Here is a 27953-nt window from a genome sequence, read left to right as displayed (position 1 = left end):
AAATTTTGAGCACAAGGAAAAGATGCATTGCCTTTCAGCTTTCCCGCATTGATATCCATCTAAACAAGCATGTATCCCACTAGCCTGGCAATGATTTAGCATTGTATCAGCATTGATTACAAATAGCAGCTCACAACTTAAGTCCTTCGAAAACAGTGACATATGTTAATGAAACATCTCATAACTTGTTCTCTTCGATCTAAAAGAGAACAAGTACAAAGACAACCTGAGATGCATATACTGCTGTCTAGCTTCTCTTGGCATAAAAATAAATTCCTGATTAAAGTCTACACACTGCTCGAAGAAGCCTAAAAAATTGATATAATCCGGAAGATTAATTCACTCAAGAAGACTTCAGCTTAGCTGTAGTTGAAGCATGGTAGGAAAGGGTCCTATGACCCACAAAGACCAGTAGAACTCCAAGGAACCCAAGAGCCTTTAAGGTAGTGAAGAGATCCAACTGTTCCATAAAGAGAAACTTCAGTATAATACGTATAGATCAAATAATAAAACCACAACTGATAGGAGAGAAATAACAGACCTTCAGCCAGAAAAGCACATAGAGTGACAACACAGCTGCAATGCCGGCATGAAAGAGCATGGAGAATGCAGCTGGTACTGTCGAGGAAGGGAAGCCCTTCAGGTTTACTCCTAAACGCATCAGCTGTGAAAAAAAAACAGAGGGTCAATTACAACATACCATGCGAAACAATTAACTTTTTGGTCTCAATGAAGAAGAATTCACCTTTTTATTTCAAGTTTGAGCTAAAAGATCTCTATATCATAAGCAAGGATGGACATACAAAGTATATATCATATTCTCAGATAATTCAATCATCAAAAACCTTTCAACCAAAACTCCCAAGACTGTCAAAACTGAAGAACACAATTTATTTGAGCATATGATAGGAAATCCAGAAACTTGTCCTCTCCATACTTTAATTTTCACAGGAAAAAATAAATTAGGTTTTTATAGAGGAAAACTAGTTCCTCTGAGCATCCTTGGATATAATGCTAGAACTAATTAAAAATACAAGATCTAAGCCACCCTATGTCTGTGAAATGCATCATTTTAAAAAGAAAACATCAAACTCACCCCTATCAAAAATCCTACAAAAGGAAGAAGAGTAAGAGCCAAAAATGCAAGAGAAAGCTCCTTTGGTGGTCTCTTCTCTGGTGCCCGGAAGATGTGAGATATCTCTTGTTTTGGCCCAAATCTCAAGTATGGGTCAACAGGTTGCGGAGGAGGATGTGCTGCCTTCTCTGGTGGTTCTGGTAAGTCTAATTCAATATGACCAAGGGCACGTAGAAAAGAATTCTCCTGCATAATCACCAAAAAGTTTGTAAGGGCCAGCATCAATAGGTAAAGTTCATTAAAGAAGAAAGAAGGCAATACCATTGCTGCATCACCAACTGTAAGTTCAATTTTGTATTTTCCAGAGAGATAATAAAATCTTTCCACGAAACCAAGGAAGTCCTACAAAAGTTCAAACATAAAAATATTAGTCATTTGAATTTTGGAACAGGGTAGTGCTTTGCACTAACATGGATGTGCGTCGTTGGCATCTCATAGTTAACAACCAGCACCGAGCATGGAAATAATGCAATACAGATGGGGGTTTACAAGGATAAGCCTCTTACAGGCAGCCACATCCACATGCAAAAGAGGACCATGTAAGGGGCATTTTCAGGCCAACTATTTTCCAATGAGAAATCGTGCTGTCTCAGACGTTGATATAGGAATTATTTACTCTTTCAAGTTAGTGGTACACATTGATGCATCTGCGGTTACTCAGTCATAAAGCAACATTCTACAGTATGGTTAGATTTTATATACAACATTTCAAAATTTTCAGGCCTACCTAACGTACATTATACATACATGCATGCATGCATATATACATACATAAATATAGCGTATATATGTATATATGTATATGTGTGTGTATGCTTCAGATGGTTTCATCCACTTCACTGACATCAAACATGACAGATTTGTCCGACAAAATCCTCAACTCCATATTTTTTTATATAGAACCTGCTTAAGTTGTTTCAGCACTTATAATTTGTTTTCATAATCAGACACAAATCTTTAGTAGCAAACACAAAAATTGATGTATCAACTTTTAGTACGCTTGATGACAATGATACAAATGATTCATGTGATTTATGATAAAATATCAGTTATACCATCCTAAAATTGTCTATAATACATTCATTCTTTGTATCTCCTGAATTTTGTTTTTCCTAGTCTCAGCCTAACCATCCAAACAAAACAAGTAACCAATGAAAGCTTAGGTCCTTCGGCCTGATGCTGGATGAAGATGTTCCCTAAATCTAATGCTTACATGTAAGCTTCTTATTTATTTGTTGATGCCCTTTTGCTGCAGTAACCTTATTGTCAAAGTTATGCTTGTCTTAAAACAGGGCATTTATACATCCTTCTAGCCAGGACCAGTCCAAACTTAGACTCATGAAGTTCATTTCTGAACTATACGATTGTCATATAATAGCACTTATGCCAAATCTTCAACAAACTTAAATTTAAATAATGAAAGTAAAACCAGAGGCTAGAAAGCTCTTTTCCATCAATAAGTTGCCCTTACAAAATAAAAAGCAAAGCATGCAAAAGAATTTGAAGTGAGAGAAACTTTACTAGAGTTATTTTAAACTGCCTTGCAGAACTCTCCATTACGAAGATGTGCTCAACATTGGTTTCATGCCTCAGTTTGAGAAACACCTGTAATCAATTGTTTTCCATCAAATCAAAATAAACAAATAGTTTTACCAGACGCCATGAAGGTTAGCCTAAAAACCTGGTGAGGCTTAAAATTGTGCCCAAGAGGAGTGATTAGCTGGAAAGATAAACGCAACTTCTGTAGGTGATTTGCTGATAGTGAAAGTGTGCTGTCTCTGGATAAATCTAATCTGCAAAAGAATGTTAAAAAATGAGGCAGAACATGAGTTAATTAATAATACCCTTTTGTGACATGTCCTAAGCCTGCATGAAAAAGAAAACCAAGGAAGGAAATAGTTGGCGCATCTTATTATCTTTGAAAATATTCATAACTAGCAGGAGACTGATAAAAATAAACTGAACAGGTGAACACTCAAAAAACACTAATCAATTAGAATAATTCTTGGTGATCTCATGCTCTCAACTTACACTTAATATCCTGTCTTAACAAATACAAGATAATAATTGAGACTTTTATGTTGTTAAACTAAGATTGCATTTGGTGCATTGCTAGGCAATCTTAAAAGATAATCTGGATTACCTACAGGATAGATTGCCACTATTAAATTGCCAGTAATGTTGATTACTGTGTTTGGTACACGTAAATAATGTTGTAGTAAAATTACTGGGAATCTTGATTGACATGTTTGGTATGACAATCAGATTACTGATAATGTAACATCAAATTCTCAAAATACTCTTAAATCAAATTATTACTTTAGCATTTTAATATATATTTAGTAGAACCAGTGATCCAAATCCTTAGCCAAATCAATCTATATAATATATATTTAAAAATTAAATTTTTTCAATATATTAAAATTTAAAAATAATTAAACTATTTATTTAATTTTTTAATGATAAAAATTATTTATTATCAAAATAGATGAATCGGTAGCTATTATTATTATTATGAAAAAAATCTGAAATTTTTTTTATTATTTTTTAATACTTATTATTTTTATTTTTTATTTTTTTTCCTTTCTTCTCCTTCCCCCGAACGCCACACCCCTCCCCCCCACCCTCGGCGGCCCTCGACTGCTCCGCGCACCTTACCCCCCATGGCACCCCGCCTGTCGCACCTCCAGCACTGCCCCTCCTCCCACCCTCCCGCACCGCCCCCTGGCCCCCCGACGAACCCGCACTCCGTGCCCCCCGCGGTCGCCTCCATCGTTGCCCTCACCCACCCGTGCCACCACCCTCACCCACCCCACCGATCCCCCGCAGCCCCCCGCCCGTCGCACCTTCGGCACCGCACCCCAGCTCCCCAGTCGCTCGTGCTGTTCTGGCCACCGCACCCCGGCCCCCGATCGAAGAGCTGTCACCGGCGATGAGTTGAACAATGGAGAGTCGAACAACGGCGAGGTGAGAGGGAGAGATTTTGATGGCTAGGGCTTGGAGGCAACAGCATGAGTGGCTTCACGCAATAGAAAGAGGAAAAGAGGGGTTTAATTTATTTTTTTGATATGGGTAGTTTCGTCCAAATATTTCATTGTCAGATTACCAAATATTTGGTAATCTGGATAGCCACCCTTCCTTAGATAATCTGGATTACCTTCCAGGAGGCAATCTGATTGCCAAGGCAATCCTGATTGTCATCCAAAGAATGTACCAAACGCAGTAATCCGATAGAATCCCTTTAAATTGCCAGCAATCTGGATAGATTGCCAGCTACCAAATGCAACCTAAGTACTATCTCCTCAATCTTATGAGGTTTAAAATGTTCAAGAAGAATACTGTTATACTAGTATTGTATACTCAACACTGAGCCCAGCACCTGTGTACAAGGCAAAGATTAGAAGACTTACTTTTGCAATGTCTCTGAACCTCCAGCACCACTCTCTAAAATTCCAATTTCTGCCTTGTCAATTTTAATAGATCCCGTGACAAATGACATCAAACTAGTGCGTCCCCCCGTAGCATATGTATTCACATTCTCAGGGTCATGAAGTGAGATCTGCACAATATGAACCGACCAACCTCGTTAGTGATAGTTCCTTGCTAATCAATACACAGTATAACTCTAACTAATGTAGATGCTTAAAATACCTCAAATATTAATGTATACTTTCCAACATCTAATTTCAGCGGTATGATATCCAAGTAATGGATGGTGTTTTCTGAGTCAAATTGGAGCTCCTGCAATAGAAAACATTCAACAAATCTCAAGGATCGGCAATTAAAAAAAAAAAAAAAAATCAAACAACAGATGTTAGCAAGGGGGAAGAGAAGTAGACATATTAAATCAGACATCCAGTTAAGAGAGATATACATGGAGCTTAATAAAAACTACAAAGCCAAGAGACCAATAAAAAATGAAGCAGAACGCGTTAATCAACAATTCAATGAAATGCACTACCTGATTTTCCAGGACGGGGGTGTCTTTCGAATCAGAATGAAAAGCTTGCACCAGACTTACTGTCAGTGGTGGTGCTGCAGAACCAAACACCGTAGTCACCTCAACCTGAAAAAAGCTCAAAGAATTGCTTCCTTTAAATCAAGAAAAAAAAACAAATTTAATCAAATTTTATGTAATTAACTGTTGCTTGGAGCAATTTAATGGATGTCCATGCAGGTAAAATTATTTTGTTATATGCTTATTTTATGCTAATTTTAACTGGGCTCCACAAGGTAAGATCAGCTTCTTTTAAAAATATAATACAATAGTGGCTATTCTCAGTTCAAGCTCATAGCTCACTGTTTTTCAATGATTTTTCCCAGTTAAATGGTCCTGGGATTATATTGGCAACGAAGTAAAGAAGTAACCATACCAGTCAAAGTAAATGCGGATGTTTTAAAATTAAGAAACATGCGGCCTAGCGATACCAGAAGTTAGAAAGGGTGGCCCATTTAATTGAGGCCCTGCCATTGTGGGGTTTGAGGAGGCCATATGTATGTAGCCTTCCCCCCGCATGTAGAGAAGCTATTTCTGTGTTTCGAGCCCATGACCTCTGGGTATGGAGCAACCTTATGTTGCACCAAGGCTTACCCTCTAGTGGATAATAAATGGCTGGCACACCAGTTATTCTGCTCAAACCTGTTTATTCTTGGAATGACATATTTCAAGACAGCGTTGAAATATCATTGTTCCTAGAGTACGACCCTCTTTTATTCCACCCAAAATACCATTGTTCCTAGAGTACGACCCTCTTTTATTCCACCCAACTCTTTTTATGGACCAAATCATCATCAGCAAGTTATATAAAAATTTATCCCAAATATAAACAGGAATAACTAGTGGGATAACTATTCTAAACAAGAGGTATTTGTTGTTATTCCACTTTTTCCTAAACCATGTGCAGCCTCAATGACCAATACTTTTCAAGATTATGACCATTGCCAAAACAACTTCGAGAAAAAAACCAAAGGGAGAAAAAATTGAATACAGTAACTGCCAACACCATAATTGTAATTACTATGTCACATGCCATCTATTTGGGTTGCCATTATCATGCATTGATATCATTTCTATCAAGAACATTACCACCTACAGCTATTTGCTCCAAAAACAATGAAAAAAATTGTGCAAAAAGTTGAAAAGAGAGTAGAGAGGTGATACCAGGTTGGAAGTCCGAGAAAAACATGAGAAAATAATAAAAAAATGGCAGGAAAAAAATAAATGACAAATAAGACAACTAAAAGCTCAGCAGAATGTGATGCAATCAGTTACCTTGAGTTGGTCCTTCGAGGTTAATGAAAGTACCGTAGATGGAAGTGAAAGAATCAGTGGAATGGAGACCCTATTGCAGGCAAAGCAGGCAATTGAATTAGGACCTATGCATGACTGAGTAGGAAAAATAGATGTTTGTTACTTATATCAACAAAAAGAAATCACCATCACAGATTTTCAAAGGAAACCAGGGAATTTAAATTTTTTTTTAAAAAAAAATCTCCTTTAAGATGACTATGCCAAAGTTCAGACGCAGATGATTAGAATGATAAAAAAACAGTTGAAGGATTCTTGCAAAACCCCTGCATGCCCGCCTCAGGAATGCAATTTCATGCTTCCTGGCAGAAACTTAATAGAAATCTGTTTCTTCAAAACAGAGTCATTCATTCTGAATATGGAATCTCAATTTGTATTCATCCCATTATTTTGCCAGTTTTATAGATACATGGGCACATATAGCACAAGACATGTTAATGCATTACCACAACCAAAGGAACAGTATCACATATGCCTTGTGAAAATTTCCATCTAATCCTATTGCTGATAACAAAAAATAACAAGTTATATCATCGACTTCCATCCTTATTAGAAGTCAATAAATATGAAAGTTAAAAACACAAGCAAACCAAAATAAGTCCAATTGAAATGCCTAACACCGTATTACATTGTATAGCATGTAAACATACACAGGCAAATATTTTGTACAGCATGTACTACTATGTGATTCTTCAAAGGCTTTTCAGTCACTAGACACCGGTCCTAAATGTATGCTCCTCACCTTCACTCCCACTTCTGTTTATGTTCTCATGTCATAAAATAGGGTAATGGACGAAGTTGTAGATAAGTACATCAGCTTACTACTTGACTAACAAAAATAGAGGATATGAAAGAAATGTGATCAAAGGATATTATAATGATGGAAATACTTTAGTTTGTGAGGAAAGATCAAAAGGCCTGAGAAGAGAGTTAAAACAACCAAGATCAAAGTTGTGAGAAACAACAAAGAAGGCATGTTCAATGCTTAGGACAAGCAAAAACGAATCTAAAGGTCAACACTAAATAGATAGGGCATGAGGTGATTACTGCCCTTAAGTCATCAATCTGGTCTTAGATTGGAACAACATGCATCATCGGTTATAAGATTTAACTCATCAATTTGAAATCTGTATTTAAGCAACATTCTCCATCACTAGTGAAAATGAACTTCCAGTACAAACAGAAGATTATTGCTGTTTTTCCATCTATTCACTCTGAAAACATGACTCAGCAGAATAGTTGAACAAGAATCCTGTACTAGAGCAGCCAGTTCCCTCACAACAATGTGATATTGTTGATCAAAAAATCCACAAGCGGTCAACAAAAATGGCTGAAGATTAGCTAAAAGCAGCAAGTTGCACAAAAGCACTTAAACCAAGAGGCATGAGTTCTGAACAAAGGATTTTGGTGCCAGCTAGCATGTAGCATCCTGGGCCAAACTGGCACCCAACACAGGTCAACACGACACCTATTTAACCCTCTTTAAGGATGCTTTTAATTAAAAAAGATTTTCCAAATCTTATTAAAAAAATAGCACAGTTTGGCACGTGTGCTAGCACAGCAGGGTATGGACCCTGCTGGCATGTGAATGGCATGCCCGCTGACACCAGCTTTTAAAACCTTGTTCTAAACATATGTAGCTACAGTCGACATCCCAAGAGCTATCCATTATTCCACATACCTCGACCCTCAAGCAAGACATACAACTTTGCGAAGTTCAATAAGTAGTCTTGAGACTCCAAGCCAGAACTAGTGCTATCAGCCACCTCTTCTTAACTCACTTTTATATTAGCATACAGATCCAATGACAACTTTAAATATGAAGAAAACGATTTTTCCATATAACATTCTCTTCACAATTTTTTTGACTGACATTCTCTTCACGAGATAACAACTGATATTACCAAAGAAATCAAACAGATAGTCTTCCAGTTATGCAAGGAGAGGCATGGCAAAATGATCCAAAAAATACATATATCTTGTTAACACTGGAAAATTCTATATGCAAAACCAACAAACATATTTTTCATACCCCAAGCCAACAAACACATCCTAGATACAACAATCAATCCGATTATAGAAACACCAGAATTTATAGTTAAAAAAGTACCTGGGATCAACTGATCAAGAAACTTAATCACCCAAAAAGTTGGTAGATTCAGTAAAGTTAGAGCAAATAGGTTATTGATCAGGTAACTATTGTGATGTTTTACTTGCCTATTGTTTTTCAAGCATGATAAAGATTCTATCTGGTTGAACAAGTCTTTGGTGCTACCAGGAATTCCTATGCTGAGAAAGAACTTTGCCAAGCCTAACATTTTATCACTTGGAATCTGCAAATTTGTTTTAAGAAGTCAAATAAGAAGCACTTGGCAAAAAGAATGCACAAAGCAGATACCATAGGCTTAAGAACAATCAACTCACATTTAGCCTACCAGAAGCAACTGTTGCAAAAGCAGTAACACCCCGTACTACTGAAGCTGAAGTTGAAAGAGGGCCCTTATATTCACTAGCATCAACATGCTTCTCATCAAAGTACAAGGTTCCATCATCTATATTAAGCCAAGTTCCACAGATATTTCCATCAAAGATACGCTATTAAGATCAACTAAAAATAAAAGAAAACCAATTGACAACTTCCAAAAATATTAGTACAAGACATAAAATTCAAGCAGAGGAGCAATATCTTCCCAAACATTTTTCATGGTGATTCACATGTAATGAATAAAAAAAGCAGGATTCATCAAACATAATCAACTTGTTCTCAGCTTTTGTGCCTGTTTGCTTGTATAGGCCCAAAATCCTATAGGATTCATGGGATTGGATCAGCACAACCAGGAAAATCAGCCTGGACCAAGCCTGTTTCGACAACAACTCAGGGGCCTTTGGAGTGGGCCAGCTCAAATCCCAGAGGGAGAAATAACATATTTTCCTAGTTATACTGCTCCAATCCCATGAATCCTATAGGATTTTGGGCCCAGACAACCAAACAGGCCCTAAAAGTTTTTTCCATATAATAATATACTTAATAATAAACTGTCATGATAAAATCATCCTGTTGCCACATTAGATAAACAAACGAAATGAAACACTTGCCACGGAAATGCATTCAGTAACATCTTTGGAAGCAATCCAGATAAAAAAACCAAACCCAAAAAAATAAAATTATATTTTCAAAATAAAAAAGCCTGATAGAGGTTAGAATGTAAGAAATTTTTGCCGATGGAAAGTTATGCATTCAATCAAAATTTCTTGGACAGAGCATACAGACATCAAAAAACAAGGCAAGCACCATATGGGTAAAACTTAAAAGAGAATGTTGAAGGGTCACAGGATAGGTAGGAGAGGGAAGTTGGAGCAGATTGGCATGAAACTAGGTCCGAGGACGAAGACCCAAAAAGAAAATAGAAACCAAATCTCTTATTCAGAATATAAAAATTTAAATTCACAATAAATAAAGAATTATCATGGATTATGACAAGCACATTGCATTTGTTAAAAATAACACCATAAGGCTGTGTTCTTCCAGATGAAAACAGTTTCTGCAAAACTAGATTCTGTAGAGTAAATATAGATGAGAAAATTAGAAATCATATAATATGCACAAAGATAAAAGAAAATGAAAAGAACTTAAGAGGGCAAAATCTAGGCATACATACCATAACTTTTAATGCTATCAAACAGCTTAACAATGTCATTTTTCACAATTCCTATCTGCCAAGAATCAGACAAACGCATGAGAGACAAAGCTAGCCAAGTGTTTATTTACTAGCAAAGGAAACTAAAGAAATTATGGTACAAATATGGAAAAGGTACTATGTATGAATGATGATTGTGCAACACATTTGAAGTGATAGTTATTGTCAGTTAATGTAAAAATTTTCAAGATAAAGATAAAGAATCAATATTACAAGCATTAATGACACACTCCCAGGTGTTAATCAAAGCAGAAAAAATAATCCATTGTTCTAAAGTTTTGTGCAAGCTGGCAATGTCAATGTTGGACAGAAACACTGGTGGTAATTTAAATTTCCTGACCTGACCCAACAAGTTTAACCCCACATATTGGGTTCACAGACAGGTCAGACATTCTTGACCAGCCAACAGCTTAGGTCAGGACAGGTTCAGCTTGATGGGGCCTGGCCCCTCAGGTCATAGTCAGCAGTCCAATACACAAAATCTGATACTTCTAATCTGCATATCCAATAGCTCAAATGGTTTGAAAGATGAATGGAGTGCTTATGATCCCAAACTTGCACACAATCCTCAGACTTCTGCCTCCTATTTGCTCTATCTTCTCCTCTCCCTTCTCCTCCACCTCCCTCCTCTCCTTTCCCATCTCACCACTTCCCGTTCCTCCTATTGGCTCCTCCACCCATCCTCCAGTCCCAAGTATCTCCATGACACCTGGCCATCCTCCAGCCAACATCGCAGTTCTCTGTTGCCTGCTACTCAGATGTCACTCACCACCATCCAAAAATTCAATATTGCTTAATGATGTTGATCAATCCCATGCAACTCACCACTACTCATAGATTTCATGCCGCTCACTGTCATCCATTGACTTTGACACAGTTCATCACTTCAATATTGCCTGCTACCAACACTTGTCCCCATCGTAGCTCGTGGCCGTTGCACCCCTCTTTCTCCACCCCTTCTGCTTCTTTGTTCCCTCTCTCCTTAATCTGCTAGAGCCGAGATCATGCTGACGGACCTGCCAGCTGGTTTTTTTCAGGGAAATCTGAACTGCTGATGGGTTAGGTTCAGGTCAAACCGGCTGAGTCTTGACAGTATGTCTTCAACCCATAAAACCTAACCGCACTCGACCCATTCCCACACATACACACACATCATTCTCAAAAACAACATCAATTTTGACAAAATAAAGTTTACCCCAGCATATAAAAAGTCAATATCAATGACTAAATCTTAGGAGTGCCAATCAATCAAGTAATTCCTAAATAAACTGGGTATGACTTAATAACAAGCTCACTCAACCTCATTCTTCTAGTAGAAGAGAAAAGCTCAAGCTCCACTTTTGGACTGCTTGCATTATGACTGGAGCTCAAACATTAGCTAGCTTGCATAGATATATAAACACCTGGTTTCAACCTAAGAGTCAACCTGCTCATGATGTTAATGCCGAACTTGAACAGCTACAACTGAGCTTGGCTTGAGCTCACTCATATGACCGGCAAAGCCTGCCTAGCTGAAAGATCTGTCAGGCAAGGGTTTCTGCAGCTCTAATCAAATCCACATGCTTGTGTGATATTCAGTAAATATAGAGCATAAATAGTGCCGGTAAAAGCATCCATAACCAAAAGGGTTTCCACAGTATTAGTTTGCATGGACTTTAAAAAAAATCGCCTCACAATCTAGAACGCATATAGGAGACTGTGCTGCTGTAAATTATTCAGAATGCATTTAATAAGTCCAACAACATGAATAACCTTAGTCCCAATAAAAGAACGAAAGAAACAAAAGAAAAGAAAAACCCTATGGGAATACATGCTTGCCTTAGATTGATCCAGCTTTCTATCTGCCAATGAAACAACTCCGGCTATTGTTTCAAGGGCTATCCCTGCAACAACATAAGATATAACAGAGTAATCAATATCAAGCAATACTAGGCTGACATTATGTTGTCTAAAACAAAAAAAGTCATTTAAAGGACTAAGAATCTTCTGCACAAAGTGTTATGCACAGCATCCAAATTCTCTGAAGAAAACTAGATTCAGAAGAATTCATGAGAAATGAAAATAACTACCAGCAGCATAAGTACTAGATTCAGCGCTATTGGAATCATAGCGCCATCTTCCATCACTTTGACTGAGCGCCTGCAAATAATGTAACAGTCGACTGAAGGCACTCTATTACTAAAATAAGTAAATAGAAAACTTCCAGAATGTAAAAAGCGAAAAGTATGGAAAGAAATGGTTATATCAATCACCTTTATGGAATGAAATGTACCATCAGCATCTGACAGAATAACATTAATACCTTGATCCTGCATCAGAAAAACATCAAATTAAAGGTAGAATAAAACTTTAAACGCATAAGGCTGAAGGATAATCTAAGAAGATGGCAGTGTAACCATGCAATTATACATAAACTTCCTGCCACAATGCAATATGCAGATAGTTCAGACAAAAGAAGATACAGTAAGCTGTCATGTTCTTAAGTGAGCCCCTGACCTTGATATAAAGCAAGCCTCCAACAGCATAATGGAAGTCAAGTAATGAATTTGCATCCTTTATCAAAGCTTGAAGTTTTGATGCAACATCCTACAAGAGATAAGTGCAACAAGGCAGCAAAAGATCACACATAAATTCTCAAAAATCCAAAAACTGACAGCTTACGGTTATAACTTATACCTCAAAGGTCCTGGAATCAATCTGGCATCCCAAGATGCTATTGACCCGTAGTGCATGGAACAAGTCCTTTGATGTAGAAAGCGACGATCCAAGTTTTTCTACAACAACCGGACATGTTGCATGACTTATTTCAGCACCCTTTTCTACTCCAAGAATCTGAAATGTTTTTAGAGCCTCATATGTTTCTTCTAAACTGTAAAATACAAGGCAAATTAGCCACCTGCAATTCTCAGCTTTAAAATTGGATAACATGTTCCATGTGACAGAATGATATTCACTGCTAAAACAAGAAACTAAAAGTGAATTGCCATGTGGGATAGAAGAAATCATAGTTCACATCAAGGCATAAGTTTCAAAAAGCAAACATGTAGAACTCCTTCAAAAATTTGGCAAGAAAATGGATGATAACAAATCCATCCAAATATGGATGCTCAAATTTGTCTCTACTTGTGCAAAATGCAGCTTGAAGATGAGAAGGAAAAAGAAGGTTGCTTTAAACATTGATTGCAGAGACAAAATATCACTATATACCCATAAGCTTAAATAAAAAGTAGTGGGTGAAGAAAGTTCAGTATAATCTTTGAACCACAAAGTTGTACAGCATTTACTGGCAAGTATATGGACAATAAAGGAAAAATAAACTATTCATGTCCTATCCTTTGACATTATCTTAGAAATCCCCACAACCAAGTAAAAAAAAGACAAATTTTTTGAGGAGGGGGCATACCAATTCTACACCATTAACACCAGCACGGTAGAATATGTTACAAAAAGTAGCTTATGATCGGTTGTGATCCTTTCCCTGTGCTGACTGCCAGCTTAGGATGAATTTCTAACTCTCTATTCTGGGATTTCTAGGGCAGAATATAACAGTTTTTAAGCATATCTAGAATTCACACAAGCACGTGCATGTGCAAAACATGGGCATGGGCATGTGTATTATTTGACAATTACCACTACCAAATAGAAAATAAGCCTAATCACATGAACATCAATTAATTCAATGCCAACCACTTCAAGGGGTCCAACAAGTATGGAAGCTGAATCATCCATATCATGAAACTTTGAGCCCTTGAAAGATGAAAATACATAGAAATCTTAGGTTTGGAGGTTTGGGTTTTTAGCATTTACTGTTTTCGCTTACATACACTGAAGACAATCTTAGATATAAAATCCTGCTTCTGGAGTTGATGTTACTCAAATTCCTAAGGATCAGGGGGGAAGGGCAAGTTATGATCAAGTAATGTGAAATAGCAAAGAATAACCAAAAGGATTGATAAAGTCTTCAATCAAATCATGATCAGGCTCCAGCTGTCTAGGTTTGTAGCATTTACTGTGTTCTACTAACACAAAACTCTACTATTGAAGTTGATGCTATCTGAATTCCGAGAGATCAGGGAAAAGAAGGGGATGTGAAAATCAAGTTACATGAAATGGTGAAGGATAACTAAAAGGATTAAAATAATTAAAAGGTTTAAGTAATAATGTTCATCAAGTCACAGACAAATTTGTAAAAAATCTGATGTAGATGGAGAAAAGAAAAGGAGGAAGAAGAAAGATGGAGGTTGTTGGCAGCTAAAGGAGATAAGAATGAAAAAAGATAGAACGGAGAGAAATGAGGAAAAACACAAATACAAATAAACTTGGTCGTGCAGAACCGTGTAGAGACCACAAGATGCTACATTGAGAAGAAAATGGGCATCCCAGACATGGAATATCACATATTAATATTATAGCTTATTATCAAAAATCTTGCTTATGGATACAACTGAATCCTATGTCACCCACTAGACAAAGAAATGTAGGTATCTGCTGGAGAAATCAACATGAAATTTAAAGAAGAAAAAGAAAATTTTATGCACAAAGTAATATACATGCAATAGCTACGCATCTCTAAATGAAAGAATCACTTAGCATGATAGCATTATACGATTTTAATCTCATAACTTAGACAAAAATCAAAGAAAAACAGAAAAGAACATCTACCAATTCCATCAACCAAGGTTGACGTCTCAGAAGGTTTTTACAAACTAGAACTTCTACAGTAGGACAAAAACTGGAGCAACAAGGAGAAGCACAGCAGCTGATCATATGTCAGAGCACTAACAAAGACAGAACAATCCGTCTAATATGGAAAAGCATGAATTGCCACAGAAAAGAAAAAGGTCCAAGCTTTCTCGATTGGAAGAGAAGGGGATGGCATGACATTCTAAGATCGAAAGCAGACACCAGGAAAAATAACGTCTTGGTAGCCGAAGGTTACAAATCACATTGATGTCTTCCAACAAAAACAAAAACAAGAAAGAAAGGAAAGAAAATCAGAACTTTTATAATTATAAAAGAAAACCACAAACCGATCGAGTGCAACAGCAAGATCCACGTGACCAATCTTTCCAAGAATTCCTACCGAGTCAAGTGTGTTGAGAAAGCTCAAAATTATTTTTTTATTCTGATCTCGAAATAAACCAAAACCAATCAAAAACCATGAACATAAGGAAAGGAAACCAAAATAAAGATAAAATAAAATAAAAAATCTCTACGGTAAATTAAATCATCCAACCTCCCGAACGATCCATTGATGGGCACGAACAGCTCCAAAGCGGCGGATTGGTGGGCTTCATTGATCGGACGAATGACGGCGGCTCCGGAGATGGACAGGGATGCGTAGATCAGAGCCAGAAAACCTAGAAGTCTCAGGTTTCTGGCCATGGCCGAAGCAGAGGTAGAGGACGAGATTCCGGCAATCTGGCAGATCGATCAGAAGGATCCGAAGAAACCGCGAGATCAAAAGAGAAAATCTAGGGTTTTTCTCCCTCTTGTCTTAAGGTTTATGGGGCGCCGAGGGAAGGAGCCTTCAGACCCCGTCCCGCTAGTCTTCTCAGGTTCTCCCCCACTAAAATGACCGGAGGGTGGAGAGCCGCGGTTTGACTTACCTGCTTTTATCGGTTGGTTTCCTCGCAGCAGCACACCCAAATTGCAGCCGTCAATGAGATTACGTGAGGCTACAATGGTGCGAAAATGGACGAAGGCGTATTTCTTTTAGGTCTCGGTTTGGCTCGTTGGAATTTTTTTTTTTCTTTATATTATTTTTATAAGATGATTTTTTTGAACATTAAATATGAAAAAATAATTTTAATATATTCGATGGACCGTAAAAAATTGATTCATTTAGCCCATATTTGGTTGAAGATCTATTTTTTTAAAAAAAATTATATAAAATATATAAAATATTTTTAATATATAAAAAATATTTTATTATATATTATTTGTAAATAAAATTATAATAATTAAGGATATTTTTAACTGTAGACCGTAGTTGAGTAATATTTGAAGTGTTGTGATAAAAAAATATTTATTTTAATCATAAATTTTTTTTATTGCTTAAAAAATTTGGAGAAAAATACATCCCAATCCTATGTCATGGATTCTAAAAATTCATATCCTATCTGAAACATTCTTTCTAAGAATTACAGAAATATTTTTTCCACTCATTCTTTTTTTATAATAAAAACGAGAGTCTAATATGAATATATTTAATAAAATTAAAAAAAATAAAATATTTCTAAAACTTTCTGTAGCAGCCATCACCTGGTACATGGCACATCCACCGAGCTACACTTTCCAAACAAATAAACAAGATTGTACATACTTCTCACTTCCAAACAAAATAAAAGATAGATGTTTTTCTGCTTCGGTTGACTCCACTTTTCTCCCTACATTTTCTGCAAAACACAACTTCCCATGGGCACAAAGGGGCGTGCATCACCGCGTGCATCACCGGGCCATGCAACGTCCGCCAACCCATAACAAAACAGAACGATGAAAAGAACCCCTGCCATCGCTATGCAGCCCCCATGCAGGTTGAAAGCAAGTCTTATGACGTGCGCCCATGCATAACATATAATTCATCTCAAGTGCACTGCACAGACCTAACTGAAACAATACTAGCTATCACAATTTGTAATCCTGTGACACATGCCCGGAGGAGCATCTGGTGACTTATTACGATCTACACAACCTATAAAAGTATCTTCCATAAAGTTCTGAATTTATTTTTATCAACAATTAACTCTTTACAGGGATGTGCTCCTGTTTACCTTTACTCTATTTTCAGGTAAAGATCAGCATAAACATCAAAGCTTGGTTAGGCCTGCATCAAAATTACATCTCTGCATTGCCACGGAACACTGCCCAAAATAGTTAGGGACCATAGACATATCGGTTATGCCCTCAAAATTAGTCTTCCATACAAAAACAAAAAGCAATTAACAGCTCATAGAGGATGATGCAAAGTTACAAAAATCCATGTTTTAACACATGGCAAGAGGGTCGAATTTCATGACAGCCAGAAGTCATCAAGGAGCCTGGTATGTTTACTGATACCAGAAGGAATTATAAAATTTGTCCAATATCCAAGGTGTTAGCATGCATCAATCCCTCAGTACTTTGGGGGCGGCTTCTGGGTCGGAAGCAGACCAAATCGTTTCTTCAGAAGAACCCGCTGCCGGGAGTACTTATCATCTGGGGAGAATCGAGCTGTAAAAGAGTGAGGCACACCATTAGTGAACTTTATACTGCATCAATGATAAGGAATGAAGCTATGCATGGGCTAGGCAGAACATGAAAAGAATGCAGATTACAGATTCCTATGCTAAATCATGATACGAAGATAGCATTTTGGAGCTCATGTTCCCCGGTACAGGAAACATACACAACCAAAACGGAAAGAAAAAGAGACAGAAATGTTGCATGAGTTGAGTTTCATCTACAAGCAGTTAATATATTTTTTTTGCTAATTTCGGAGCAGTCGGGTCCTTAATCATGCAGAACACTACACCATCAGTGCCATAAAAATGTGACTGCAAGTTATCCCCACAGAGTCCATGGTATTCCAGATGTTTTTAACTGTGATAGCAAACTAGCATAATTTGTTGGGGTGACATATGAAAATGAACTGTATCTGGTCTTCCAGCAACCAGTTCTTGCGACAAGGGCCTCAACACCAAACAACATTGTACTTCACTCCTAACGTATATAGACGTTATTCTGGCTTTTAACAAGGATTTGCCAAGTGTGTTTGCATGTCATCACTAGCCATGCATCATCAAATACCCAAAATCTTCAGAGACTTCTGGGTATGTCCACTAAGGCAACATTCAGATCGTATCTTCGCAGGCAAATAATTTTATTGACCATAACCATAGTCATCAAGCCTTATTGCAACTGAGCCTGTTGGAACATTAGGTGGGAAAACAGGAAAATAAGTGATAAAGATGGCAGTTGAATAAACTCGCAATGACTTGGAGGGTTTCATTGGTCATTTATGGACATCTGATCATCAATGTGCAAGTCACTAGTCCTTATATAAACCATGTGCACCAACACATAATGAGCCATCTAGGGCCTACAAGGCAATCAGGTTAACAGAATCTAAATCAACACAGGGTACCCAATACCAATTTAATCCAATATGCATCTGATTAGATGACAAATTGAATCAGACTGGCGTCTTGCAAAATTAGTCCGAACCAAACTATAAGCAATTGAATTACCTGATACAACTTAGTTCAGCCTGTCAAAAAAAACCCAGGGCAGGCAAGTTGAAACTTGTCATGACTTTGTCGAGATATTAGACCAAATATCACACACTCAAGTGCTTTGTTCTTGAAAAATGGATTTCAAGGCAAATACCTTAATGATGCCATTAGCATGCATAGTTAACAAGGAAAATGTTAGTAAAGGTAATATTTTCTTATTTAAGCACTTCAATGGTGAGATGTTCATGACGTCGCATTTATAAAATGCGACCTTGATCTCTTTAGTCTTTTATTTTCAACAAAATATCTTTTTTTAAAAAAAAGGTGAACAATCAAACAGATAAGTTCTGATAAACCATTTTACCATACCCGGATGAGCAGATTGTGTTGCCACACCAAGCGGTGATTCCTTCTATAAGCAGAAAATTAACCAATATCAGTAGGAAAAAGTATATAGACTTTATAATAGAAAAGGCAATGCCTAAAAGCTGACACACACACACACAAAAAAAAAAAAAGGGTAAACAATTCATAAACATGTGGAGTGCCAACTTGATGATAAATCAATTAAAGCAAGATGTAATGCATAAGAATTTACTAAATGACCTACATGCAAGTGCCTCCCTGCAAACACCAAAAAAAGAGAAATTAAAGCCAACACTGCTGACACAATTTGTTATTCAAATTTATGTTTGAAATTTTTGCTGAGCAGCAAGAGAACTCAACTAAAGATGGACAGCTGTATGCAAACGGGGAATTATTTAACTAACCTACCATCAAAATAGTATTGACCAGGGAAATCCTTCCAACAATACAGATGCACAACTAGAATGATGACATTAAAAAAGCATGGAGGCAAAAAGGAAATGGCCTTAAAAAAAAATAGAAGACCAAATTTTGGCAGCAATTCTTAGACCAGCAACATTCCTTCAGATATCATATTGATTAACTATATATCTGAAAGAATAATCAGATATATAACCTGAAGACTTGACCACATCCTATTCTCTTTATTCCAATTAAACTAAGGCGAAACATGTCAGATCTACAGGAGATCTTTTTGTAAGCACAATTAGGTCCTTTAGTTTACCTAATAAATCAGGGTTTAATTAAAATGGCTATCTTGGGAACCAACATTCAGTTTTAATTAAGATGAAGGGGAGAAACAACAGGTTAACTTCCACAATGCTTCATAAGAAAATCACGTCACCTTTGCAGGCTAGGTCAAAATGCAGATCTTATGTTCTTTTTCTAAAAATTTTCTAAAGCAAGATACTACTTTGCCTCAAAATTCATCCTTTCTAAATTTGCTGCCAAATCACAAGCTTTGCAATCAACAATACTTTTCCAAGCTAGCATTCAAGCTTTTGACTCCAATTGGAGTTGTCAATATCACCAAAATGTACTACTTTGCCTCAAACCTCTCTTTCCAAATTTGCTGCCAAATCACAAGCTTTACAATCAGCACTACTTGTCCAAGCTAGCATTTAAGCTTTGGCTCTGATTGGGGCTGTGAATACCACCAAAACATGCAAAGGAAAATCAAATCCAAGAAAGACAGATGAAGCAGCAACAGGTAGGTAGTCTATTATCTTAAACTCCACAAAACAAACATCTTATCTTGGATAAACACTGAGGCCCCTTGTCACAAGGCCATGCTATTGATGTTTGTTTACCAAACTTATTAAACGTGCAACATCTTGAAACTTGCAGAAAAAAAGGTGCTTCTAAACACCTTTTCAAACTATAAGCACCAGACCAAATATCAGAAAATAATAAGAGAACCAAACAAGAAACAAATTTTTAGATCTCATAATCATACTTCAGCTGAGTTGAAGGTTTTATCTAGTTTAACACCCTAGAAAAAATTTACAAAGATATAAATCTTCACCGTCTTGATCATGGAGGCCAACATCATCACCATCATTCTAGTCTCACCAATCACAATGGAGCCAACTATGAAGCATCACACTAATTCAGGTGTTAAATGGAAGGACTTGGCAGATTTATCCAGCTGTTAATCTTAGACAACCCTTTCAGCCGGATAAACCCACACCATTCACTTGCACCAGTTAGCATTAATCACTTACAAAAGCCTCAAGTTCAGGGTCTATGGAATAGCACAGCAAAATCACTATCCTGACAGCATAAATGAGACTTGCTGATGTCCTTTATCTTTTACCTGGACTGGAGGAATCACCCCTGATCATATAAACAGTTTCCTTTGGGAGCATAGATTAGCTTCTTGTACTGATTTTCTACACAGAAATCTGAAATGCTTCTAAGTTCAAATTCATATAGATGTTCAGATCTTAAGTTTATTTTGACTCCCTTGCATATTCAATGTTCAATCATCTGGATCCGATCTCCACCAGCCATAGCCTACAATGAATTTGAACTGGCTGGCTGAGGCACAACCAGAAGCCCATATTTACTTAAAACTCATCGGTGTTATTTAAAAATGTATTTGTATTTATTTGCAATTATTACATTTGCATTATTAAAAAACAATAGCCCACTTCATCCCTATATTGGCATGCAGTGATAGGGTGGCCGTAAGGTATTGGGTATTGCAGATGGTTATTCTGCATCAATAGATATGGATCACTAAAAAGATATTGCTTTCTTACGCACAACTGGGGTTAGCTTTCTAAGGGTGATGGGCAACTTTTTGGATCTTTATAATATGTCTGGGCTATCATCAGCAAATTATACATGAGGAGTGCTCACTATATGCATTGTTGTTTCAACTAAAACACAAAACCATAACATAACCCTAAACCACAAACCGTAACACTATAATATTATCAAGGAAAGCAAATCTTACGAACAGTAAGAATCTCTAGTGAGTTCGTTGCATAGAAATCTACAAGAACAGCAGTTAATAATCTAGATCCACATAGTCATCTAAATATGAATCTAAATCGAATAAACAAAAGTCGATCAATAAAGCTAAAAGGGAGTGAAAGCAGCTACCTTGGTGGTGTAAACCTTATCCCCATTCTCATTTATGTAGAATTGAAGATACATGGCCGCGTCAAATGCTAAACTCTGAAAACATCCAACAGTTTCAACATTAAAGGAAAAAAAAAATGGTATTCAGACGGAACGAAGTGCGCGGATTTTCCCCTGATCCAAATTTTATCACAATTAAATCAATGCAATAAGATTGAAAGTTCTTGCAGCTGATTTAAGGCTTATTAGACGAATTGCTATCGATCCAAAGATTTCTCTTTCTGCTGAGCCTTCGGAACCGCAGATAGAGAGAACTATAGATTCAAAGGTCTCCATTTCTTTTGATTACAAGGTTAATGGAAACCTGAAGAAGAATCGAAATAGGAGAGAAAAGAATGCCAGAAACTCTGGAACCACTCGGAGGGAAGAAGAGAAGGCGCACCTTTCCGAAAGGAGAAGCTCCCCGCCGTCTTCGCGTGGGTTAGGGTTTTGGGGACTTAGCTTTTCTGTTTTATAGAAAAAGAAAAAAAACTAACTAAATAAAAGTTTTTAAAAGTAGACCACGTGATTTTCACGCGAGAGCAGTTTAGAGGTCTGATTAGGAAATTTTTTATCCACCACCCCAAGTAGCAAAAAAGCGCGCCGCTTCATCCGTAATGCAATTAATAAGGGGCAGCCCCTTCTCTCTAAAAGAACATCGTAACAATAAACGAGATATCAAGACATCGTAACAATAATCAACGTATTGCCATAATAATAACACGATATTTTTTATTATTATGATATTTTTTTATATTTTATAAATAATAATTAAAATATTATAATAATAATATAATATTTTTTATAATTTTATAATATTTTTTATATCATACGAATAATTATCATAAAATTATATAAAGATACAGAAAGTCATATATATTATTTAAGATGTCATAACAAAAGACTATAATTATTTCTCGATATTTTATTGATTTACTGTATATTTTATAATATTTTAAATTTAATATTATGATATCGTGTGTTCGTAATATTATTTTTGATAATCGATTATATGATGTAATAGGATGTCGTAAAATATCATATCATTATTATGATGCCTATTATTTTTTAGAATAATCTATTGATTGTTATAATATTTGAAATAATTATTGAGAAGTTATATAGAAATACAGAAAGTCATATATATTATTTAAAATATCATAGATAAAGAAAAAAATTATTATTACTTCCTAATGCCTTATATGATTTTCTTTGAATCCTATAACATTTCGAATAATGTTATGACATCTTGTACATGGTATGATATTTTATATTCATAATTTATTTCTCGATAATTATTCATAGGATATAATAGGATGTCATAAGATGTTATATAATTATTATGATATCTTGTTATTTTCTATGATATTCTATTAATATTTCATTATTATCTATGAGATCTTAGCTAAACACGAACAAAATAAGGTAAAACGAGGGAAAAGATATTTTGATCAGAAAAAAATAAAAAAAAATTAAACTATATTAAATACATATCTCATTATTAATTATGTTATATAAAATAATTGAATGAAGTGATATGCTTTTTCTCCCCTGAAGAGCAGTGGATGAAGAATTTCATCCAACTTAAATATTACTTGGATCAACTCAATTCGGCATTAGCCCATTTTGGCCTGGATCAAATTATTCTACGTTCAAAATTTCTGAACATAGATTTGGCTCTGGACTCTGGGGATTGGATGAACGTGTTCAACAATGGCTTGGCTCAGGTTTGCATTGAACATTTAGTTAGATAGACCAATTTTGACTCATGTTTTATGTAGTGAGGGTATCATAGTTTTATACTTATTATATGAAATATGAATTTGGGACTTAATATAACAAATGAACCATAGAGGAAACTATTACAAAGTTTCATTTCTCATGTTTTATATAATGATCGCACAATAGTTTTGTGGGGTTATATGGAAAGACATATTTGAATCCCAACCTATTCAACAAACCAAGGAGGGAACTATTATTCATATCCAGACATAACCTCATGGTATGGTTCGGCTATTGTAGTATGGAAATATGAAATTTGGTTCTTACTAATTACTATATATACATAATGTTCCACGGTGATCCGGTTGTTGGTCTATTTTTTCTGGCAGAAAAAAAATAGTGCTCCTTTAAAAAGGCAATAACTAAGATGGGAGCATAAATGAATCATAGTAGCATACTGTGCACATTAGAACAAAAAATTAATTTTATAAAAGCCAACATTGTTTACGAGAAAATATCGAATGACCCAAAACATCAACATGAGTCTGCTCAGAAGAGCATGATTTTTTTTTTTCGAGTAAATTATGCTAACCTCTCTCAAAATTTGAGATAATTATATAATCTCATTTATTATTTCAAATATATATATATATTTTTTGATAAAAAATAAAAAATATAAAAATATAAAATATAAAATATTTTAAGATTCAAATAGACTAGTTAATGATGATGCTTATAAGATCATTAGCTTATTTAACAGAAAGTTATTAGTAAGGAGTTACATATCATGTGTTTAATAAATATTAAATAATAAAATATATATTTTTAAAAAGTTGAATGGGGATCTATAATTATCTCAAATTTCAAGGCCATTGTAATTTTTTTTCCCCCAATCCAACTGGACTGTCCGATCTCAATGCTTGTAAGAGGACCATCGTTGATACGGTGACCGCTCGCCCCACAACAAGATCCAATCATGAAAAAAAAAAAAAAAAGGAAAAAAAATGCTTTGGAAATAAAATCAAATCAAATAATCTTCTCCTTCCACCGCAGGCTTCCTGTTTCCGGACGAGGGCGGTCTGGTGGCCCTCTCTTGGGTCACGTTCTCCGACGCCGACGCTGGGTTCTTGGATCTGGACGCTCGAATGGAGTCGCCGCTGCTCACAGAGCCTGAGCCCTTGGATCTCCGACGCGACTGTTTGGGAATTGCCGGCAGGTCCCCACCAACGGCAGCTGCGGAGTCGCCGTCCTTCTTGCGTGACCTCCTACTGCCCCTCCGAGAGCCATCGGAGGGCTGCTCGCGATTGAAGGAGTCGACGGAAACGGTGCTTTCGGACTGGTGCCGCCGCGAGTGGCGGTGCCGTGAGGCATTGTCGGGGGACTCTCCCATCGTGGGCTCGCCTGAACGTCGGGAGCGTCTCGGCATCATCTCGCCCGATGGATTGTCATCGATTCCTGCATTGAAATCTAAAAAGCAAAAAAAAAAAAAAAAAAATCACACAAAAATCATTTATTTATTTATATTAGTGGTTAGAACATAGAAGACCACTCCAAGTCACCAACCTTAACATATACTACCAATTCGATAAATGAATATGATAAATTTTTTTAAATTTTTTTTTAAATGAATGGGCGGATATGGATAAATGATAAAAAAAAATGAAGATAGAAAAACATATTTATTTATTTATTTGTAGAAGCTAACCTTGAGACCCCCAAGCCGTGGGATTTGCATTCCCATCTGGACCAATTGTACCGATTGGCGCCGAGTGGAAATCCTTCATCTGTTTATATTTTTGAAGCAAAACATCGGCCGTTAGATAAAAATCCAGCGGTTATCATTTCATAATGGTCATTTTGCGATGATAATTACCCAGCTGGGAGCATTCATGTTGGGCCCGTCCCATCCAATGTGTGCCACGTGTTTGACGTCCGTGGGAAACCCTATCTGCATTTCTTGTTCTTTGCCATCTGAAGCACAGTTTTATTTTTGTTACAAGGAATTAATTCTGAGCCGTTAAAAAACGATCACGTGGACGTAGTCGCATACCGAACATCTGGGAGATGTAGCGTAGGGGCTTCAGAATCCCCTCTTCATCGTCGTGCTCTGGATCACTAAATCTAGCTGCTGGGAAAAGAGGGCTAATTAGCCAAAATTTTTTTATTATATTTTTTAAATCAGGGGGGCTGATCGTTATTTTTATATTCTTATACCCATTCTTATCTCGAGGGTTAACTCTAACCAGAATTGAATTCCTACTCTTTTACCATCGGAGCAAGGGTGATCCCATCCAACCAAGCATTCGATGCTACAAAAATTAGCAAAAATCGATAATTTTTTTATAAGCATATCATTTTTCTACTTAAAAAAGCCATTTGAAAAAGAGGAATAGTGATGTAATCCTTGTTATAGATGTCATCCATCGAGTCAAAGCATTTATGTGGAGATATCTTGCTATACATTAAGTAATCTAGAGTTACATCGGTATCAAGAATAAGAACACACAATATTGAAAGAAGAAAATCTATATCGAGACCACTTTAAATATTTAAATTGCAAAACAAAATCCATGGGTTTTTTTTTTTTTTTGGAGAAATACAAAAAAGAATGCGCCTTCTTGGTTTGAAATCTGAAACCTCTTCTGATGCATATGCTGGGGAAAAGTGTCCACCAAGAAAAACGAGATCGATCCTTGGGACATGGAAATCCTTGATTATAGCATCAGTTTTGCAACTCAAATAAATTTAAAGTAGGAGTTCCACGGGAGGAGCAGATTTAAGGTGCAAACCACAAAATTCGAATAATAGATGTTGAAAGTAATTAAAAAAGATACATATGTAGATATAGACCTTCATGAACAATAATATAGGCAAACATAAATTCGTCATCAAAACGAAGCATGGATTCACCTCGATCGGATCCCTTGCTTCAAAGGTATAACCAGGAATAGGAACCCGGCAGTCGTTAAAATTTCTTGAAGAGAACTTCTACCACTTGCGCTGGAACGAGGAGGAAGGAGGTGGGGAGAAGTGCATCATGATACCCTGATAAAAACTGGCATCTCCGGTCCGCCAAGGTGACGCGTTTTTGGTTCCCGGCACCTTGGACGGAACGCGGCCAATTGAGAAGGCCAGGAAACTTTGCGTGACGATTGAAAAGTTTTTCTAAACCTTCTCTTTTCCTTCTATTTTTTGCAGCCATGATATGGATGGTGTCGGTTGTTTCTCTGCTCTTATTAGCTCTTGGCGCGAATGGCGGGAAGAAACGGTTGGAGAATTAGAAGGTGAGCGTTGAAACACTTCTCCTATAAATGGCCGTACGTTCTCTATGTTGACAGATTTGACCTCCTAGTTTGGGAGGATAAATGAAACCAGAACGAGGGTGTACTTGGCCAAAAAAAGGAACAAAAAAAAAAAAAAAAAATCGGAGGCTAATTGCGGACAGAGATTCTTTCTCGTTGAAACTTAGGCGAATCGGTTTCAGGATGTTTCACATTGTGTAGGTATATTTCAAGACCAGAGCTGCTTCTCTTTGAAGTTGCCATGCTAATATTTATCTATCCCATTATATTTAAAAGAACTCTCAGAAAATGTTTCAGTTGGTGAGGTGGTCCCCCGTTATTAATTTCAAAAATAAAAAGAGAAAAAGCTTTACAGGATATTATTTTTGTTACAAGTAGAAAAACTTTGTATGATTTCTAGACAGTTTCTCAGCCGCATGCATTGGAAATGGCATATTCTAGCACTGTTGCAAGTAATTCTCAGATCATGTGTAGGACTTTATACGTCTCCATACCACATGCCATACATGTGACGTATTCTAGTATTTAGATGAAGCCTGTAACAATATAACGAGCTCGCCCAATTTTTTTGATCCTCCTATTCCTCTCTCTCAAACTTCTTAAGATAACCTTCCTTTGAAACTTGACATAGGCATGTATCGACTATAGGTCCCTAGTGGAGCTACCGGGAGACTTCATCAGCTAGTAACCATAGCACAACAACTACATGACAATCGTGACCAAGTCAGAGTGGCAGAGCTGCAGATTGGATGGAGAGGAGTGTCGAGTGGATGAGAAAATGAATAGGGAAAGAGGGACGTGGCTTAAAAACTTGAAACCATGTTAAAAACCCAACGCCCACAACAACTACTGGTTGCCAACCAGTGATTGTTCTCCATTTTTCCATTATGAAATGGATGGCACTGTGCTCTAACCAACTGAGCCAATAGGGCAGAGTTTTATATTATCACTATGCGCTTCAAATAAGTTTTATCCAACACTCCATCAGGCCTGAGCCCTGACCCCTGTTTTGCAACCGATGATATTTGGCTACAATATAAACTTACTGCTGGCATGCTGCAATGCATTTGATGGGAAGCTGTCAGTCGTAAGTATAAGTTCGACCACCTTTGTTTAATTACCTTGGGTTCATGATGTTGGCCACCTAAATTTAGAGGAAGGACTTGGGACAGTCAATTGCAAACTACTGTTAGTGATAATTTATACCTAGCAATTTTGGGGATCCCGGTACACATTCCTGCTAGCACCGGCACATGAACTCCAACATATCCGTGACCTTAATGGGTTTGCTTTGTGAATACCATCGTTTGGCACTTTTCGCTGAATGCATGGTTAGCTATGATTCATCACAGTTTTGAGGGCCTGCCTATCGCAATAAGAGCGGATGTAGTCTCAAAGTTTCGGGGCAGCACTGAGACAGGTAGGTGCACTGTCCATATAGCAATTTAATTGTTTGAGATAACAAATAGCTTTGATTTACATCATCAAAAGAAAAATAAAAAACAAATCCCTTTGATTTTAAAACTATAAAGAGGATATCACTATCAAGGTTTAAGTCCAGCAGCTCTCATGGGAGAGGAA

The 27953-nt window shown here is 36.7% G+C and overlaps 2 protein-coding genes and 1 long non-coding RNA gene across 5 annotated transcripts; all 3 read right to left on the bottom strand.

The window, feature by feature from the left end:
- Positions 1 to 3: 3 nt before the first annotated feature.
- LOC105054486 (dolichyl-diphosphooligosaccharide--protein glycosyltransferase subunit 2) lies at positions 4 to 15722 on the bottom strand. The gene is made up of 19 exons (XM_010936011.4): positions 15378 to 15722; positions 12818 to 13010; positions 12638 to 12727; positions 12394 to 12450; positions 12211 to 12280; positions 11960 to 12024; positions 10103 to 10157; positions 8868 to 8995; positions 8661 to 8776; positions 6408 to 6477; positions 5097 to 5201; positions 4787 to 4876; positions 4546 to 4694; positions 2817 to 2928; positions 2657 to 2740; positions 1397 to 1477; positions 1097 to 1321; positions 542 to 664; positions 4 to 460 (listed from the first exon to the last, which is right to left on the bottom strand). Exons 1-19 carry the CDS (start codon positions 15524 to 15526, stop codon positions 344 to 346), a joined length of 2079 nt encoding a protein of 692 aa, XP_010934313.2. The 5' UTR covers positions 15527 to 15722; the 3' UTR covers positions 4 to 343.
- Positions 15723 to 16968: 1246 nt separating this feature from the next.
- Positions 16969 to 21902, bottom strand: LOC105054485 (H/ACA ribonucleoprotein complex subunit 3-like protein). 2 transcript variants are annotated; one of them, XR_833601.4, is made up of 4 exons: positions 21752 to 21902; positions 21331 to 21405; positions 18724 to 18763; positions 16969 to 17353 (listed from the first exon to the last, which is right to left on the bottom strand). It is a non-coding gene; the product is annotated as an H/ACA ribonucleoprotein complex subunit 3-like protein (long non-coding RNA). The 2 variants fall into 2 exon arrangements; XR_002165690.2 differs by having other exon boundaries at positions 18724 to 18766; positions 21752 to 21894.
- Positions 21903 to 23921: 2019 nt separating this feature from the next.
- LOC105054483 (uncharacterized) lies at positions 23922 to 26368 on the bottom strand. Of its 2 annotated transcripts, none has more exons than XM_029267429.2 (5): positions 25981 to 26368; positions 25121 to 25198; positions 24944 to 25041; positions 24776 to 24854; positions 23922 to 24537 (listed from the first exon to the last, which is right to left on the bottom strand). In XM_029267429.2, exons 2-5 carry the CDS (start codon positions 25125 to 25127, stop codon positions 24092 to 24094), a joined length of 630 nt encoding a protein of 209 aa, XP_029123262.2. In that variant the 5' UTR covers positions 25128 to 25198; positions 25981 to 26368; the 3' UTR covers positions 23922 to 24091. The 2 variants fall into 2 exon arrangements, with proteins under 2 accessions (XP_029123262.2, XP_010934311.2); XM_010936009.4 differs by having other exon boundaries at positions 25121 to 25195; positions 25981 to 26367.
- Positions 26369 to 27953: the final 1585 nt, after the last annotated feature.

Source organism: Elaeis guineensis, chromosome 11 (genome assembly GCF_000442705.2).
Source record: "Elaeis guineensis isolate ETL-2024a chromosome 11, EG11, whole genome shotgun sequence".
NCBI lineage: Eukaryota > Viridiplantae > Streptophyta > Magnoliopsida > Arecales > Arecaceae > Elaeis > Elaeis guineensis.
The sequence above is the reverse complement of the archived record's forward strand: the minus strand, read 5'-3'. Positions and strand labels throughout refer to the sequence as shown.

Coding starts and splice junctions, on each gene's coding strand:
- LOC105054486 (XM_010936011.4), bottom strand. CDS start 15,526: ATGGCCAGAAACCTGAGACTTCTAGGTTTTCTGGCTCTGATCTACGCA. Junction 10,158..11,959: donor GAAAGCTGGATCAATCTAAG/GCAAGCATGTAT, acceptor GATTCTTGGCAG/ATAGGAATTGTGAAAAATGA. Junction 665..1,096: donor TTGTAGGATTTTTGATAGGG/GTGAGTTTGATG, acceptor TTTTTTTCACAG/CTGATGCGTTTAGGAGTAAA.
- LOC105054483 (XM_029267429.2), bottom strand. Junction 24,855..24,943: donor ACATGAATGCTCCCAGCTGG/GTAATTATCATC, acceptor AAATATAAACAG/ATGAAGGATTTCCACTCGGC. Junction 24,538..24,775: donor CACGGCTTGGGGGTCTCAAG/GTTAGCTTCTAC, acceptor TTTGCTTTTTAG/ATTTCAATGCAGGAATCGAT.